General features: G+C 42.9%; 1 protein-coding gene across 3 annotated transcripts; it reads left to right on the forward strand.

The window, feature by feature from the left end:
• Positions 1-574: 574 nt before the first annotated feature.
• Positions 575-18023, forward strand: ddx21 (DEAD (Asp-Glu-Ala-Asp) box helicase 21). 3 transcript variants are annotated; one of them, XM_084093311.1, is made up of 16 exons: positions 575-740; positions 2324-2464; positions 3793-3945; positions 5245-5317; positions 5674-5852; positions 6684-6801; positions 6933-7118; positions 7873-8018; positions 9339-9488; positions 10813-10974; positions 11512-11631; positions 12931-13004; positions 13843-14002; positions 14095-14229; positions 14640-14684; positions 17603-18023. In XM_084093311.1, the coding sequence occupies exons 1-16, from the start codon at positions 636-638 to the stop codon at positions 17855-17857; spliced, it is 2202 nt and encodes a 733-aa protein (XP_083949437.1). In that variant the 5' UTR covers positions 575-635; the 3' UTR covers positions 17858-18023. The 3 variants fall into 3 exon arrangements, with proteins under 3 accessions (XP_083949437.1, XP_083949438.1, XP_083949439.1); XM_084093312.1 differs by having other exon boundaries at positions 586-740; positions 3796-3945; XM_084093313.1 differs by having other exon boundaries at positions 595-740; positions 2327-2464.
• Positions 18024-18106: the final 83 nt, after the last annotated feature.

Here is an 18106-nt window from a genome sequence, read left to right on the forward strand (position 1 = left end):
TGGGGTAAAAAATAACCAGTTTTTTATGTATGTATGTATATATATATATATATATAGGCCTACTGTATATACACACACAGGCACACACATAAGATTTTTATGAGATTGTATATAAGATATAAATCTTTCTATATAAGATTTTATTTTTCTATTTATTTTTTAGAAGTGTGCTGCAGCGGGTTGTGCTCTTAACAAATTAATTTCAAATGCAACGTTTGAGTTTTGACGCGTCTGGCGTTCCGTACAGCGTGGCACGGTTAAAGCCTCGCATTAAAACTCTAGACAAGAAATGAACATGCTAAATCTGCCGAGGGCGGGGCCTGTCACTAAGCCTCCTTCTGATAGGTCAAATACACCGCGGAAGTGTCTTCTGATTGGTCATCGCCTTTTTTCTAACGATCACCTCAGTCGTTTGCGGTTTTACTTTTAATAATTTTCATCAGCGGCTATTCTATTTTACTTCCATACACACATTTAATAAGTTCCTCTCATTACTAGGCATCACATGCTGTTCCCTGTAAACCCAGCCCCGCCTACTCGAGTTCCGCATGTCGATGCGCACGTCCTCTCTGCGCATGCGCGCGTGTCGCTTCCGGTTCCTTCTCTTTCGCGTGTGTGATTGAGTCCGGTCGCACATGTCCATCTGCGCCTCAACATCTGAGATGCCGTCGCAGACCCTGCCTGAAGCCGAGCCCTGCACACAGATGGAGGAGGTGGAGAACGGCCTGCTGCTGCTGAAGGTCAGTTAGACACGTGTAATCTCACACTCGCGCGCTTTAACTGAGAGACTCGCGCGGATGCTGATGACGCAAACAAACGCGCGTTCACATCACATCATCACCGGACTGACAACCTCTCGTTAGATCACAGCAGTCCTGTTACTGTTACTGTTTCTGTTTCTGCAGTGTTAAAGTGTGTTATTCCGAACCCAGACAGTGTACATGTGGGCTCACGTGTGTTAAAGTGCTGTGACGTGCGTCACTGATCACGTGTGAGCATCATGAACATGAATTACACGTGTGTGTTGTTTTGCTAGTGAGCCGACATGCTAACGACACATCTGGCGATTCCGAAAGAATCAAATATGAATTAGATCTACATTAAAATATCGTTCATGAAGAGATGGTTAAATAAATCCACGTGAATGGAGAGGTTTAATTCAAGTCTTAATTTAGGCTTTTATTCGCATATAAACATTGATCAGTGAATGTACATGAAGCACATCAGACACAGTACAGTGAAGATCAGACATGAGAGCCAATCAGGATCGTTCTCGCCCATCATGTGACGTGCACAATAGTATGCCAGTTACCATAAAAGAGTTTGTCTTATGGGAGCGATAAAAACAGAAATCTGTATGCTTTTTAAAAGTGCATTCACCCTTCTACTGCAACTACTACTCTTCCTGAACCAAGAGAAACTCTTTTCAGAAAACAAAGGTAGAAATAATAAAGTTAGACACCTTTTTCTTGAAGATATTATTTCTGTATCTCCTGCAATATTTTACTGGAATAATTTATGTTAAAAATTTACAAAAAATATTTTCTCACTAAGAAAGTAAAGGAAGTGTCTTTCATAATAATAAATACATTTTACCCTGTTAAATATTTTATGATTAAATATAAAATTAATATTGACACAAGATGCTCATTTTGCCAAGTTCACACAGAAACTGTTTAGCATTTATTTCGATCATGTTTCTATACTGAACAACTATGGAAAAATATTGACACATTTATTAAAGATAATATCCAGAAAGATATATCCATAACTTTTAAAGACATTATTTTTTGGATACTTTGATTTTGACCCCACTAAAAACAAAGCTTGCCTTGTGATAAATGTAATTTATTTTCTTAGCAAATTTTATATACATAAATGTAACTTCACCATCAAACCAGTTTTTCTTGTTGTTTTTAAAATAATTTAAAATGTACCGTAACTCTATTTCATCTTCAGTATAAAAGAAAGCAAGTAAAACAACCTCAATTTGTAATTTCTTTAATTTGTACACTAACTGATGAATAAAATAATATCTCGCTCTCATGGTCTTTTTTTTTTCTATCTTCTCCTATTTTTCCTTTGTTATTTTTCTTTTTTTAACAAATCATTGTTAACTTTTTCTTTTCTTCTCCTGTTTGACATTGAACATATTGTTCATAAATGTGTGTATTGTATACAAAGTTGTATATCATTAATGTCATCTCTGTACAGTTTGCAAGCGTAATGTATAAAAGGAAAGAAAGGTGTTTAGATGAGCCTTATCCTAAAGACGAGAGGAGCCTCGGGTGCGCTGCTCATCACTCTCTTTATCTCTCTCCAGAAGAAGAAGAAGAAGATGAAAGAAAAGGTGTTGGCAGAGGCAGAAGAGTGTGAGTCACCGGCTCCTAAAAAGAGGAAGTCTGAGAAGAGCGTCACGGAGACTCCGGATGAGAACGGGAACACGGACACACTCCACATCAAGGTAGCGTTCAGTTCATCCACATTCTCACTTTCCTCTCCTTTTGAGGTTTTCTCGTAATTCTGACTTTTTATTGTAATTCTGACTTTTTTTCATGCAATTATGACTTTTTTCATAAAAAAAGTCTCACTTTTAGTCTCACAGCAATTCTCACTTTTCCTCGCAATTCACACTTTTCCTCGCAATTCTCACTTTTCCTCGCAATTCTCACTTTTCCTCGCGATTCTCACTTTTTCTCGCAATTCTGACTTTTCCTCGCAATTCTGACTTTTCCTCGCGATTCTCACTTTTCCTCGCGATTCTCACTTTTCCTCGCGATTCTCACTTTTTCTCGCGATTCTCACTTTTTCTCGCAATTCTCACTTTTCCTCGCGATTCTCACTTTTCCTCGCGATTCTCACTTTTTCTCGCAATTCACTTTTCCTCGCAATTCTCACTTTTCCTCGCGATTCACACTTTTCCTCGCAATTCTCACTTTTCCTCGCAATTCTCACTTTTCCTCGCAATTCTCACTTTTTCTCGCAATTCACTTTTCCTCGCAGTTCTCACTTTTCCCCGCGATTCTCACTTTTTCTCGCAGTTCACCTTTCCTCGCGATTCTCACTTTTCCTCGCGATTCTCACTTTTCCTCGCGATTCTCACTTTTCCTCGCGATTCTCACTTTTTCTCGCAATTCACTTTTCCTCGCAATTCTCACTTTTCCTCGCGATTCTCACTTTTCCTCGCGATTCTCACTTTTCCTCGCGATTCTCACTTTTTCTCGCAATTCACTTTTCCTCGCAATTCTCACTTTTCCTCGCGATTCTCACTTTTTCTCGCAGTTCACCTTTCCTCGCGATTCTCACTTTTCCTCGCAATTCACACTTTTCCTCGCAATTCACACTTCCTCGCAATTCTCACTTTTCCTCGCGATTCTCACTTTTTCTCGCAATTCACAGTTTTGAGTTGCTTACAATTTTGAGGTTTTCTTGTAATTTTGACTTTTTATTGCTATTCTGACTTTTTTCTTGTAATTATGACTTTTTTCACGCAATTATGACTCTTTTCTGGTAATTCTCTCACAATTGTGATTTTTCCTCGCAATTCTCACTTTTTCTTGCAATTTTGATTCTCGCAGTTGTTTCTCACAATTCTGACCTTTTTTCTCGTAATTCTGAATTCTTGCAATTTATGAGTTTATATCTCACAATTCAGACTTTTTTTTTAATCTCAGAATTGTCAGATATAAACTCTCAGTTGTGAGTTATAACGTGTGAATTGTGAGAGAGTGGCGATGGTGTGTTTATACTGTGTAATAAATGTCTCTGGTGTACGTGTGTTAATCTCTACAGAAGAAGAAGAAGAAGAAGAAGACGAAAGCAGAGGCAGAGAACGGCAGCGCAGCGACTGAGACCCTGACGAACACACACACGCCCGAGACACCGGCCGATCCAGCACACACACACACACCGTCCAGCGAGGACTCGGACAGCGACCGCGAGACAGTGCGTTCATGGCTACTTCTCTGCTGCTCTCAGTGTGTGTGTGTGTGTGGTGATGTTCTGTGTGTGTGTGTGGTGATGTTCTGTGTGTGTGTGTGGTGATGTTCTGTGTGTGTGTGTATGTGGTGATGCTGTGTGTGTGTGTGTGTGTGTGGTGATGCTGTGTGTGTGTGTGTGTGTGGTGATGCTCAGTGTGTGTGTGTGTGGTGATGTTCAGTGTGTGTGTGGTGATGCTCAGTGTGTGTGTGTTGATGTTCAGTGTGTGTGTGTGTGGTGATGTTCAGTGTGTGTGTGTGTGTGTGTGTGGTGATGCTGTGTGTGTGTGTGTGGTGATGTTCTGTGTGTGTGTGTGGTGATGTTCAGTGTGTGGTGATGCTGTGTGTGTGTGTGTGGGGTGATGCTCAGTGTGTGTGTGGTGATGTTCTGTGTGTGTGTGTGGTGATGCTCTGTGTGTGTGTGTGTGGTGATGCTCAGTGTGTGTGTGGTGATGTTCAGTGTGTGTGTGTGTGTGTGTGGTGATGTTCTGTGTGTGTGTGTGGTGATGTTCTGTGTGTGTGTGTATGTGGTGATGCTGTGTGTGTGTGTGTGTGTGTGGTGATGCTGTGTGTGTGTGTGTGTGTGGTGATGCTCAGTGTGTGTGTGTGTGGTGATGTTCAGTGTGTGTGTGGTGATGCTCAGTGTGTGTGTGTTGATGTTCAGTGTGTGTGTGTGTGGTGATGTTCAGTGTGTGTGTGTGTGTGTGTGTGGTGATGCTGTGTGTGTGTGTGTGGTGATGTTCTGTGTGTGTGTGTGTGTGTGGTGATGCTCAGTGTGTGTGTGTGGTGATGTTCAGTGTGTGGTGATGCTGTGTGTGTGTGTGTGGGGTGATGCTCAGTGTGTGTGTGGTGATGTTCTGTGTGTGTGTGTGGTGATGCTCTGTGTGTGTGTGTGTGGTGATGCTCAGTGTGTGTGTGGTGATGTTCAGTGTGTGTGTGTGTGTGTGTGGTGATGCTCTGTGTGTGTGTGTGTGTGGTGATGCTCAGTGTGTGTGTGGTGATGCTCAGTGTGTGTGTGGTGATGCTCAGTGTGTGTGTGGTGATGCTCAGTGTGTGTGTGGTGATGCTCAGTGTGTGTGTGGTGATGCTCAGTGTGTGTGTGGTGATGCTCAGTGTGTGTGTGGTGATGCTCAGTGTGTGTGTGGTGATGCTCAGTGTGTGTGTGGTGATGCTCAGTGTGTGTGTGGTGATGCTCTGTGTGTGTGTGTGTGGTGATGCTCTGTGTGTGTGTGTGTGTGTTTGCTGACAGATGTGCTTGTTTCCACAGGAAACCCCAGAGCAGAAAGAAGGAGCTTTTTCCAACTTCAGGATCTCTCCAAACACCATCAAACTGCTGCAGGGTAACGCTAATGCTAATCACACACTCACTGCGTAATGCTAATCAGCTAATGCTAATCACACACTCACTGCGCAGTCACAGCACACACCAGCGTATATTTAATTTTTCCCCTATTAAAGTCAGGATGTTTCTGTGAAAGGTAAATAAATGTACACTTGCATCTCAAGCTCAAGCCGCTTCTAAGAGGCAAGCGTGTGATATTAGCATTAATGCTGAGTGATGAGTCTTTCTGAAGTGAGCTTGAGCTCATTATGATCCGCTTCATCTTCCAGAAGCTGCTGATTTCACTCACACTTAATCAACGATGTAACACTGAAGATGTGTTGATTTATATGTGTGTGTGTGTGTGTCCTTCAGCGCGTGGCGTCTCATACCTGTTCGACATCCAGGTGAAGACCTTCAACTCAGTGTATGATGGGAAAGATCTGATCGGCCAGGCCAGGACCGGCACCGGGAAGACCTTCTCGTTCGCGGTTCCTCTGGTGGAGAAGCTGCAGTCTGACATGGAGGACCGCCGGAGAGGCCGAGCGCCCAAGGTCTCGCTCGCACACCACACACAGCAGTGCATTATGGGTCCTGCTGCACACGAGGGCTGCACATGCCATGAAATACACTGTGCCGGACACATACTGGCTGATTATCTCAGCCTGATTACAGAAACCAATACTGTGGACAACCGCTTTATTTTACAACTTTAACTGCCGAAAACAAGGATACGGCTTTTCCCAAAATCATTTACTAATGATCACATGATCACACTTATTTACTTTTGATTAGTCACATAAAGTGCAGAGTCACAGATTTCTTAGTGTCATTGCTCAAGTCAAACTGTTTGATTTATTGACATGTTTAGATTTTTCTTTCCATCTTTAAATTGCCAGTCAAAACCTTGGTCGCATTCGGACCTCATGTGGTGCATTCTGGGATTTTCAAATGCTGTTTGCACTTATCTTTCCCTGCCTGTTTAAAACGTTCCTTCAGATGTTTGTTAGGTGTAGAAGCTTGTTTACGCCACAGAATAAAACATTTTAAAAGATAATTGCAACTTTTTATCTCACAATTCTGACTTTAAATCTCCCAATTGCATATTATAAAGTCAGAATTGCTTGATATAAACATGCGATTCTGAGGAAAAAGTCAGAATTTCGAGTTTATTTCTCTCAATTCTGACTTAACTCGCAATTGTGAGAAAAGTTGCAATTACGTTTTTTATTTTTCACTGTGTGGCGGAAACAAGCTTCCATATTTTGGTGCGGTTTGTTTTTCTACTAAACGATTGCTCGCGCGTTTAAGCCGAAGCCTTCGGATCAGAAGTTCTGATTCTGCTTCGAGAGAAGAGTTGTGACCGGATGAGTGTGTCCCGGCAGGTTCTGGTTCTCGCCCCGACTCGAGAGCTCGCGATTCAAGTGTCCAAAGACTTCAAGGACGTCACGAGGAAACTGTCTGTTACGTGTTTCTACGGAGGAAGCTCATACAACCCGCAAGGTAGGAGTTTGATCATCATAATGATGTTTTTGACACGATAGTGACTGAATGATCAATGAAGGAAACATTTATAGTTGAGGTGTAAATGGCTGAATTGATGCTCATTTAATAACTGAATTGTGGTGCATCAGTGGAAGCGATCCGCAACGGCATCGACATTCTGGTGGGAACGCCGGGCCGGATCAAAGACCATCTGCAGAACAACAAGCTGGACCTGTCTCAGCTCAGACACGTGGTTCTGGACGAGGTGGACCAGATGCTGGACATGGGCTTCGCTGAGCAGGTCGAGGAGATCCTGTCTGCCTCCTATAACAAAGGTAATCGTGTTCACGTCGAGTCCCGGGAGAACTGCAGACGGATTTATAGGAGCTTTCGCACCGGAGGAACCTTTTCACCGTTCCTAGAACTATTGGCGGAAGTTCCCGGATGTGTTCGCACCGCAGGAACTAGGAACGATTTTAGTTCGAGGAACCCCTTTAGGAGAAACTAATTCACTCCTACTCCAGAGTCGGTCTAAACCAGCGCTATAGGAACTATCCGTGACGTTAGTGTTCACTGATTGGCCGAACGCACGCGAAACACCAGCACACGCCATTTTAAAAACATGTAAACACAGATTATAGCCTATATATTTACTCCAGAAACTAACTCTACGAACATGGAAAACAGTGATAGATGGACCTCTTAATCTTTACGCTGAGGAGAAAATCCAACGCAACTTTGAGGAGACCAAGAGAAACATGATTATGTATTTCTGCTCATCAACACTGGACATCAACCACACGGCATACGCTAATAACTCTTCATTACTGTCTACTTTTATGTATAACAGCGTGTCAAAATAAGTCACAACAAGAAGCGTGTCTTGCGTCACTTCAGAGTTCCTACTGGCGGTGCGAATGCAACAGGAAAACATTCCTTAGGGAACCTTTAGTTCTCGGGGAAACACCCTGGAGGCTCGTTCCTATAACTGAGTTCCTAGAGCTACCCGGTGCCAAAGCCTCTTATGACTGAACTTTTCAGAAAGTGGCTTTGCATTTGTAAACAGTATTTCTGGACTTTTCCTCTCAGATGCGGCGGAGAAACCGCAGACGCTGCTGTTCTCAGCCACGTGTCCCTCGTGGGTTTACGACGTGGCCAAGAAATACATGCGCTCTCAGTTCATCCATGTGGATCTCATCGGGAAGAGGACCCAGAAAGCCGCCACCACAGTCGAGGTAACCGTGAACACACGATCTCCGCTCATCGTGAGCTGTTTGGTCAGAATGTAGGAGTTTCTCGGGATGATTTTAAAGGAAAATCTGGGACATATTTTGTCAAAACAGCCTTTGACAATGATCTGACCAAATGTCAGTGTTTATTAGGTAAACCACGTCAGATACAAAGATAATTCTGAAATCAAAACCTATATAGACAGAAAACATGGAGCTGCTGTAAAAAAACTTAATTTTATTAATGCCTAAAAACACTGATGCTGTAAATCTGCCGCAGTGTTTCTACAACATTTGTAATGAGATTTGAAGAGTGTAAACCCTGAAGACTTTGTAAAGTCAGTGCAGGTTTTCTCCTCTAGGTGGCGTTACACACACACACACACACACACACACACACACACACACACTGATGGGACGGTGTGAAACTGCAACAGTCATTCTTTCAGTCTGGTCTGATGTTTTTCCAGCATTAAAAGGGTGCAGTGCTCACAGGACGAATTAAGCTGTTGCCAAAATGATAATTAACACTTGGTGTTGCAATAATGTCTGTCTCACTGTGAGATTGAGCATGAAGAACATTGTGATCTTTTATTTTTCTGCACATTTAAATTCAATATCTACCTAGACCGGATTTTAAAAGATGCACCAGTGTTTTTAAGAGGAGAATAAGTGAAAGTGAAAATTATATATATCTCAACCTTTGTCTTATGCACCTACTTGTAAATTTTTAGGTGTGAGAAGGTCATTGGTTTTTACGGAGCCCCTAAAGGGACAGTTGCAAAAATAAAAATATACAGACTTTCACGTGCTTAAGAGAAACTTTAGCGTGCGCACGAGAAACTAGAAAACTAGAAAACTATTGCATGCGCACAAGATGTGTTTCTCGTGAACACGTGAAAGTCTGTATATTTTTATTTTTGCAAAGGTCCCTTTAGGGGCTCCGTAGGTTTTAAAGTAATGTTTGGAAAATAACAAAAGTTTCAATTTGTAACTGAGACGAAGTAACCTCTTTGTCATAACCTCTATCAGCCAATCAATACTATAGGCTGGCTTTATGCAAATTAGTTACAAACATACACGGGTTCAGCAGGAAGTTAGACTGAATTACTGACTACTCGTTTCAGTTCAGAATCGATTCTTTCACTCCGTTTATCTGCACTTTGACCTCTGAAACTTTGCAGACCATACTTTTTACATTCACAAACAGCTTTATATTACACACTACACAGAAGGAAATATCTGAAAAAGGATATTCTAAAAGAAGAATCTAAAAGAAAAGTCCCCCATATCTGCTGTTTAAAGCACTTGTTGTGTGTCGCGCAGCACCTGGCGATCGCGTGTCACTGGTCTCAGCGGGCGTCGGTCATCGGTGATGTCATCCAGGTGTACAGCGGCAGCCACGGCCGAACCATCGTCTTCTGTGAGACCAAGAGAGAGGCCACCGAGCTCTCCATGAGCACGTCCATCAAACAGGTGCGCCCGCAGCACAGAACTAACACACCTGTGACGCACTAATGACAAATCTGTAACACGTCTGACAAACCTGTAACACACTTGTGACACGCCTGTAACAACATGCATGTAACGACACCTTTAACACACTTATAACACACACCTGTGAGACGCATGTAACACACCAGTGAAACACCTGACACACACTTGTAACAGCACACCTATAACAGCACACCTCACACACCTGTAACAACATACCTGACCTGACCCGACACACACTTGTAACAGCACACCTGTAACAACACATCTGTAACAGCACACCTCACACACCTGTAACAGCACACCTCACACACCTGTAACAACATACCTGACCTGACACACACTTGTAACAGCACACCTGATGCACACCTGTAACAGCACACCTGACCTGACACACACTTGTAACAGCACACCTGTAACAACACATCTGTAACAGCACACCTCACACACCTGTAACAGCACACCTGATGCACTGTTAACGACACACCTGTAACAGCACACCTGACACACACCTGTAACAGCACACCTGACACACACCTGTAACAACATACCTGACCTGACACACACTTGTAACAGCACACCTGTAACAACACATCTGTAACAGCACACCTGACACACATCTGTAACAGCTCACCTGACACACACCTGTAACAGCACACCTGACACACACCTGTAACAACATACCTGACCTGACACACACTTGTAACAGCACACCTGTAACAACACACCTGTAACAGCACACCTGACACACACCTGTAACAGCACACCTGACACACACCTGTAACAGCACACCTGACACACACCTGTAACAGCACACCTGACACACACCTGTAACAACATACCTGACCTGACACACACTTGTAACAGCACACCTGTAACAACACATCTGTAACAGCACACCTGACACACACCTGTAACAGCACACCTCACACACCTGTAACAGCACACCTGACACACACCTGTAACAGCACACCTGACACACACCTGTAACAGCACACCTGACACACACCTGTAACAGCACACCTGACACACACCTGTAACAGCACACCTGATGCACACTTAACAACACACCTGTAACAGCACACCTCACACACCTGTAACAACACACCTGACCTGACACACACCTGTAACAACACACCTGACCTGACACACACCTGTAACAGCACACCTGATGCACACTTAACAACACACCTGTAACAGCACACCTCACACACCTGTAACAGCACACCTGACACACACCTGTTACAGCACACCTCACACACACCTGTGCGTCTGCTGGTGTGTGACTCTGGGTTGTGTGTTTCAGAGTGCGCAGACGCTGCACGGAGACATCGCCCAGAAGCAGAGGGAGATCACGCTGAAGGGCTTCAGGAACGGCACGTTCGAGGTGCTGGTGGCCACCAATGTGGCGGCGCGTGGCCTGGACATCCCCGAGGTGGACCTGGTCATCCAGTGCTCGCCGCCAAACGTACGCAGCCGTTCTGTTCAACATCACCTCAGTTTATAGTGCAGAAATATACTCCATATCTTTAAGGCCCGATCATACTATAAATGATCATTCTAAAAATAATAGTTACAGTGTTTTTTTAATCAGTCCACACCTCAACGATAACGACACAGAGGAGTGATGTCCTTGGAATCTTTAAGGATGTTTTTTTTTTTTTAGCTGATGAATAATAGAATCAGAATCCATCCTGCTTTAAAGAGCTTTTAATGAGACGGATGACAAAACTGAAAACTAAACTTATAATACACAGAGCAATATTGTATATAGTTTTAGTTGTCTTTATAGTTGTTGTTGTTGTCTAGAACGGGCCTCTAAGCTGCGGTGGATCTTTTAATGCTTTTGGATGTTTTTTTTCTTCCGTATTTTAGCGCATGTTTACTTGTTTCGTTACCCGCTGCCACCAGGAGACCCTGTTGATGGATGCTTTGCTCTGTAGTTTGTAATGATGTGTTTAGTGTGTAATTCTCCTGTTGTAACGAGCGTGATCTGCACACGCAGGACGTGGAGTCGTATATCCACCGGTCGGGCCGCACGGGCAGAGCCGGGAGAACAGGCGTGTGCATCTGCTTCTACCAGCGCAAGGAGGAGAACCAGCTCCTGTACGTGGAGCAGAAAGCGGTGAGACATGACCCTATTAGAGGCGCTAATCCTCTAACTGGTTAATGTGGGTTAACCAACAAACAATAAATTCATGTACATAACCAGCCAGTGTTCAAAACTCTCTGCTTGCCGTAGCTCGATTCAAAACGGTGAGCTTGTAGTAATGTCTTTAACTCCAGTTGTACTGGTGGATTTCCACGGGAAATTCGAGTCTTTGCAAGAAATGTCTTTGCGTCATTCCGTCACATCTGTACCCGTAAAGAAGAGTCTCGGCTAGTCGGCGATGAGTGTGAGGATGCTGGAGATTTATAGCCTTTTCTCACAGCACTTGATATAATTAAACTTATCAATTTGTGGATCTAGAAAGGTTCAAACGACGATCACCAGTGACAGCTGGACATTCACCCGTTGTAAAACGCAAAAGACTTCGGAGCGGCTACAGAAAATAAATGCAACCGGCCCGTGTGAAAACAAGGATAATATCGGAAGGGCATTAAATGTCACGCAATGCTGATGTTGGTAACATTAACAATTTGAGAACAAAGTATAATTTGCACGGTTTGACGTGATATGATAAGCGATCATTAGATTTAATCAGCGCGATTTACTGCAATGCTTTATCCCTTAGTTGGTCAGAACAAAAGTGGATGTTACTAATTTGTTCAGACGATTAGACGAAATTTCTTATGTTGGTCAAACTTCCCAAAAGCAGAATCTGTGATTGTGAATGCCAGTTTCCACACCGGCGGCGACTGACAGCCACACATTCTCCTCAAAACATCGGCTTCATCCGCGCTGTGCCGTGCCGAGGCACAACCCACGTACAGCTGATCATTCCGCAAATAACTGCAGTTGCAGATTGCGGACAGAGATGGCGACAGAGAGGGAAAACTACAGACTGCAGCTTTAACTTTCTGAATTTTAAAAACAGTGACAAAATAATTCTAAATGCTTAATTTCCCACAGACCCTCAAGTTTTAAATCTAATTATTTTGTTTGTTTGAATATAACAGTGTTTATGACAAGCCTTCCTAAAATTGTGAGGTGTAAATAAATGGTCTCACTTTATATTAGGTGTCTTTAACCTCTGTGTACTTGCATCAGAGTTAGTTATGCACAATGTTCTTATTGTGTTGATGATCACAGTTTAAGTATTTAAAAAAAAAAATGTAAGTACAATGTAAAAACATGAATGTACACAATAAATGCACTGGATCAAATTATTAATTTAAGTGTTAGTACATAGTAGTCAAAGACTGGTGTCAGTCTAACATATTATGTTTTTTTTAATGGTTAAATCTTGTTCACCTCCTTCAGGGAATCACCTTTAAACGGGTCGGGGTCCCGACAGCCAACGAGATCGTCCAGTCCTCCAGTAAAGACGCCGTCAGGTCAGAGACCAAACAAATGATGCACATTAGTCTTCGCTGTTCTGACACTTGCTTTGAACGGCAATGCTGACGCTAACTCAAAATATATCACGTTAAATGCTATGAAATAGTCAAACCAAAATTGATTCAGACTCCTTCAACATTTCTCACATCATCACAGTTTATTCAATATAGTTTAGAAAATGGTGATAAAATATGAGCAGAACTCAGTTGATGTTTGACTGGTTTTGTCCGTCCTTCTGTTAGACTGTCTCACACATGAATTATGTTGAATATCTGTCAGCTGTTAAATTTAACTACACAATTAGATAATACCAGTTTAGCTCAACCAATCACCAAGCAATGCTTCATTGTGTTCAGTCTGTGTGTAAAAAGAGCATTAGCAATTAAAGAAAACACACTTCAGCAGAACATGATCAGCTCAAAGTGTCAATTATTTTTGCTCCCAAATTTGTATAAATGTCTGTGTGTTTATCGCTCGGATGAGCCGCCTCATGTACGCTTGTGTGTGTGTGTGTGTGTGTGTGTGTGTGTGTGTGTGTTTATCGCTCGGATGAGCCGCCTCATGTACGCTTGTGTGTGTGTGTGTGTGTGTGTGTGTGTGTGTGTGTGTGTGTGTGTTTATCGTTCGGATGAGCCGCCTCATGTACGCTTGTGTGTGTGTGTGTGTGTGTGTTTATCGCTCGGATGAGCCGCCTCATGTACGCTTGTGTGTGTGTGTGTGTGTGTGTGTGTGTGTTTATCGTTCGGATGAGCCGCCTCATGTACACGTGTGTGTGTGTGTGTTTATCGCTCGGATGAGCCGCCTCATGTACGCTGGTGTGTGTTTATCGCTCAGGTTCCTGGACTCGGTTCCGGCGTCTGCGGTGGAGCATTTCCGCGCTGCGGCTAATGAGCTAATCGAGACGCGCGGGGCGGTGGAGGCGCTAGCAGCAGCGCTAGCTCACATCTCAGGAGCCACGAGTCTCGAGCAGAGATCACTCATCAGCTCCGACGCTGTAAGTCTCTCACACACACACACACACACACTATCCCAACACTATATCTGTGTGTTCTCTGAGTGGTTGTGAACGGTCTGCTGTTCTCTCAGGGATTCGCCACCATGACTCTGAGCTGCTCTCAGGAGATGCACAACATCGGCTTCGCCTGGCGAGGTCTGAAGGAGCAGCTCGGAGAAGAGATCGACGAACACATCCGGCGGATGACCTTCCTCAAGGGCAAGAAGGTGCTCACGCTCTTCACACACTCTTCTCTTTACACACACTCTTCTCATGCTTTACACACACTCTTCACACACTCTTCTTGTGCTTTAGTCAGCTTTGTGCACCTTTTTCCTCCTTGCACAGACCTGACTAATCAATCATCTATGATCGGTTTATCAAGGACTTGTTGCAGACCTATGTTATTGTTAATATATATTACATTATTTTCATATATAAAGTATAAAAATGTCACTTAACACCCACGATACACTGAAGATCACTGTGAAATACTTCTACATCACGCTAGAATGTAAACTAACTAAATGAACAACGAGAATCAACGTTCTGCTCCTGTTCTGAAGAGTTTGGGTGGAAATGGTCTTGATGGGAAAGATGCAGTTTGTAACGTGTCGTGTGTTTGTGTTTCTCTCAGGGTGTGTGTTTCGACGTCCCAGCTGCTAAACTGAAAGAGATCCAGGTACGTGTGTTTGGAGTCGTTTGTAAAGCGAGACTCGAGGGACGTGTCCGTACAAACGTCCAGCTGATTCCCGTTCCCCACGCCACTCGCTCTCGGGTTTCACCAGCGCAGGCTTGTCAACAGACAGGCGTGTGTGTGTGTGTGTGTGTGTGTTCGCTGACTCGGCTTGTTTCTGTCAGTGTTCATTTTGACAGCAAATTCTGATTTAGTTTTAGTCATAGTCTTTTGACTAAAATGCCATTTTCTCACAATTCTGACTTTTTATTTAAGAATTGCATGTTATAAAGTCAGAATTGAGATGTAAACTCGCAATTGTGAGTTAAAAAGTCGCAATTATCTTTTAAAATTGTTTTATTCTGTGGCGGAAACAATTAAGCTTCCATAGAATACAGGCATTGAAAAGTTGTCATAAACTTCAATAGTGATGAACCGAAACTACAACGAATACAGGACCTCGTTTATAAAATGTTCTGTAGAAACCGTCCTAGAAATGATCTTGACATTGACAGCTGAATGGCTTTAGATCTTCCCCTTGTAATTAATATCATTAACATATAAAAGAGAACCAAATCAACATCCAAATCCTTTAGAAAACCTGCAGTTCTCCTACTTTCCACTTCAAATACAGTTTTTATCAATATGGACGTTTTATAAATGAGGCCCATTATTTTTGCTTTTCCATTTGTTCCAATAGCAAAATTAAAAACAGTTTCATGACTTTCCAAAAGAGGAAAATATATAGAGATTGATTACGTTGGTCAGAAGAGAGAAAGATGACACATTTAATACCAAGCTAAAAAAACACAAAGTATATTGTTTTAAATGTACTTATAAAAGTTTGTCATATTTTAGTCATCTGAATTGTTTTAGTCTAGTTTTAGTCGATGAAATCATTTTGACCAAATGTGCGGATCCAATTGCACCAAATGCACATCCGGTATTAATCTCACAACGGTGTACGTTCTGTAAAGACATGACCGACTGTTTACGCGAAGACTCTCCAAAACGGACATTTAGAGACAAGTGTGTGTATTTGTCCATTCAGACGCGAAAGAGCTCAATTCAGGACTCGCACGCTGTGTGTAGTTTTCTATGTGCATGGCTGCACGCTTCGTGTGTGTGTGTGTGTGTGTGCGCGCGCGCACAGAAAACCGCACCGAATAGTTCGTTTGCGTCACGTTTATTCAGACCTAGCGATACGTCTGCTCTTCTCTTTCTCCCAGACGTTTACATGTTTGAACGTTTGGAACGAGTCATGCATCAAGCGCATGCTAACTCCTGTCCCGCATCAAGCGCATGCTAACTCCTGTCCCGCATCAAGCGCATGCTAACTCCTGTCCCGCATCAAGCGCATGCTAACTCCTGTCCCGCATCAAGCGCATGCTAACTCCTGTCCCGCATCAAGCGCATGCTAACTCCTGTCCCGCATCAAGCGCATGCTAACTCGTGTCCCGCCGGCACGTTATTCAAACATGCGCATCATCCACACACACATCAGTTCTGACTCGATCTCCTAATCCTCCCTACCGAACATTTTCATCTAGTTTTTATCTGTTGACGAAAATCGGTCCTCCTGTCGGTCACGTAACTTCTGTTGGGTGCTGTTCGCAACCTCACCACTAGATGCTGCTAAAACTTAAGCCCTATTCGCACGGGATTAGTATTACCTAGGGACCTCCAGTAATTTGTAATAATCGCAGAGGTCGTCTGTGATTTTTATCCCGAGCGAATCTGCCATGTCTGTAAAAATGTCTGTAAAAATTCCCCCGAAAATTACCTACCGTATTTCGGCCAACACAGGGGTCCTCCGATAATACCAGTCCCGTGCGAATCCCCATGTCTGTGATTTGGGCTGTTTTTCTGTGAGCCTATCGTTTACTAAAGAACGTAATAACCATTATGGGCCGTTTAACAGTCCATTTTACGTCTGTATTAAAACTATATTAACAATAAAATCTCTCGATATGCTCTACTCCAATCCGATTATAGTTTTTCTCCAATAAAAACTATGAAGTGCTGCAAAAGAGAAAACAGACTACTACTACGGACGTGATCCGGAAGCTCAACTCGGACCGTTGTCATGGAAACGTCAAATTAAGTATTTTGGCGCAACATGGAAGCTCTTTTGGAAAGTTTGGACGCTTTTTGTGGTAGTGTAACTTCTGTATCGTGGAGCATTTCTTTGTCTCACACGGCCTCTAAAGACGTCCATCCTGTAAGTATCTCAAGAAATCAAAGTGTGAAAGAGTAAAAATGATATAAAATGAAATAAACCAAATAAAATGAATAGAAAAACAAGCCTATCGCGACGTTTCGGTATTTATAATACCTTCTTCAGGCAGGCTTGTTGTAAATATGGACAAAGAATAAAAGAAAAAGAAGATATATATTTATACAATAATATGATATTCTATAATATATATATAATATATTTCTCTAATAAATTGGTTTTAAATAAGTTCTTTTTTTGAATTGCAATACTGCAGCGCGATCTTCGTTTCAGCACGTTCAGCTAGTGAAGTGTGAATGGGTGGGCGCACGCTGTAAAGTCCGTAAACTCGAGGGAATTACGAACATTTATTTGCCCGTGTGAATGAGCCACCAAAAATACAGACGTCAGGGGGTAATTTCTTAATTACAGAGGTCCAGGGGTAATACTAATCCCGTGCGAATAGGGCTTTACACACTGCACCTTTAACATCAGTTCTGACTGAATCTATTCCCAAATCGTCCCTACTGAACATTTTCTTCTAGTTTTTATTCGTTGACGAAAATGTCAACAGATTTTGGTCATAGTTATTGTCATTCAAAACTGTTTTTTTAGTTTGGTTTTCATCTGTGAAAAAAAATTTGTTGACAAAAATAATGGCGAAAATGATTGGTCAAGGAAATGAATGCTGTTTTGTGTGTGTCTGCAGGAGAAATGGCAGGACGGCCGGCGCTGGCAGCTCTCCGTCGCCACAGAGCTCCCCGAGCTGGAGCAGAACCCACGTCTCACCGGCGAGCGCACACCTGGAGGCTTCGGGGGATTCGGTGGACGAGGAGGAGGACGAGGAAGAGGAGGAGGAGGAAGAGGACGATCCTTCGGCTTCAAGGGCAACAATGGCTTCGGTGGGAAACGGGGAAGAGGAGGCGCTCAGAAACGAAGCTTCAGTCAGGCGTTTGATTACTGATGGAGGACTGTGATGGTCTGATGGACTGTCGTGTTTTTATTACCGTTTCATTCATATTCACTCTTTACTGGAGTGTTACGACACATTAAATAGGCTGATTGCTTTTACTTGCAGTTGTGCTATTTATATGATGAACTCCACTGATATTAAAGTGGTTGAAACTACACCGCGACTGTTGCTTTTTCTTTGTTTTGCTCACAAGGTGGTCAGATTCACTGGCTCGTATTCTTACATGGGCTTGAATGAAGT

The sequence above is a fragment of the Abramis brama genome, assembly GCF_963993115.1.
Source record: "Abramis brama genome assembly, chromosome: 19".
NCBI lineage: Eukaryota > Metazoa > Chordata > Actinopteri > Cypriniformes > Leuciscidae > Abramis > Abramis brama.

What these genes read in the sequence shown, in the direction of transcription:
- ddx21 (XM_084093311.1), top strand. Translation starts at nt 636, where the DNA reads ATGTCCATCTGCGCCTCAACATCTGAGATGCCGTCGCAGACCCTGCCT. An exon ending in TGAGCACGTCCATCAAACAG is followed by an intron (nt 9,489 to 10,812) that starts GTGCGCCCGCAG and finishes TGTGTGTTTCAG; the next exon opens with AGTGCGCAGACGCTGCACGG. An exon ending in CACTCATCAGCTCCGACGCT is followed by an intron (nt 14,003 to 14,094) that starts GTAAGTCTCTCA and finishes CTGTTCTCTCAG; the next exon opens with GGATTCGCCACCATGACTCT.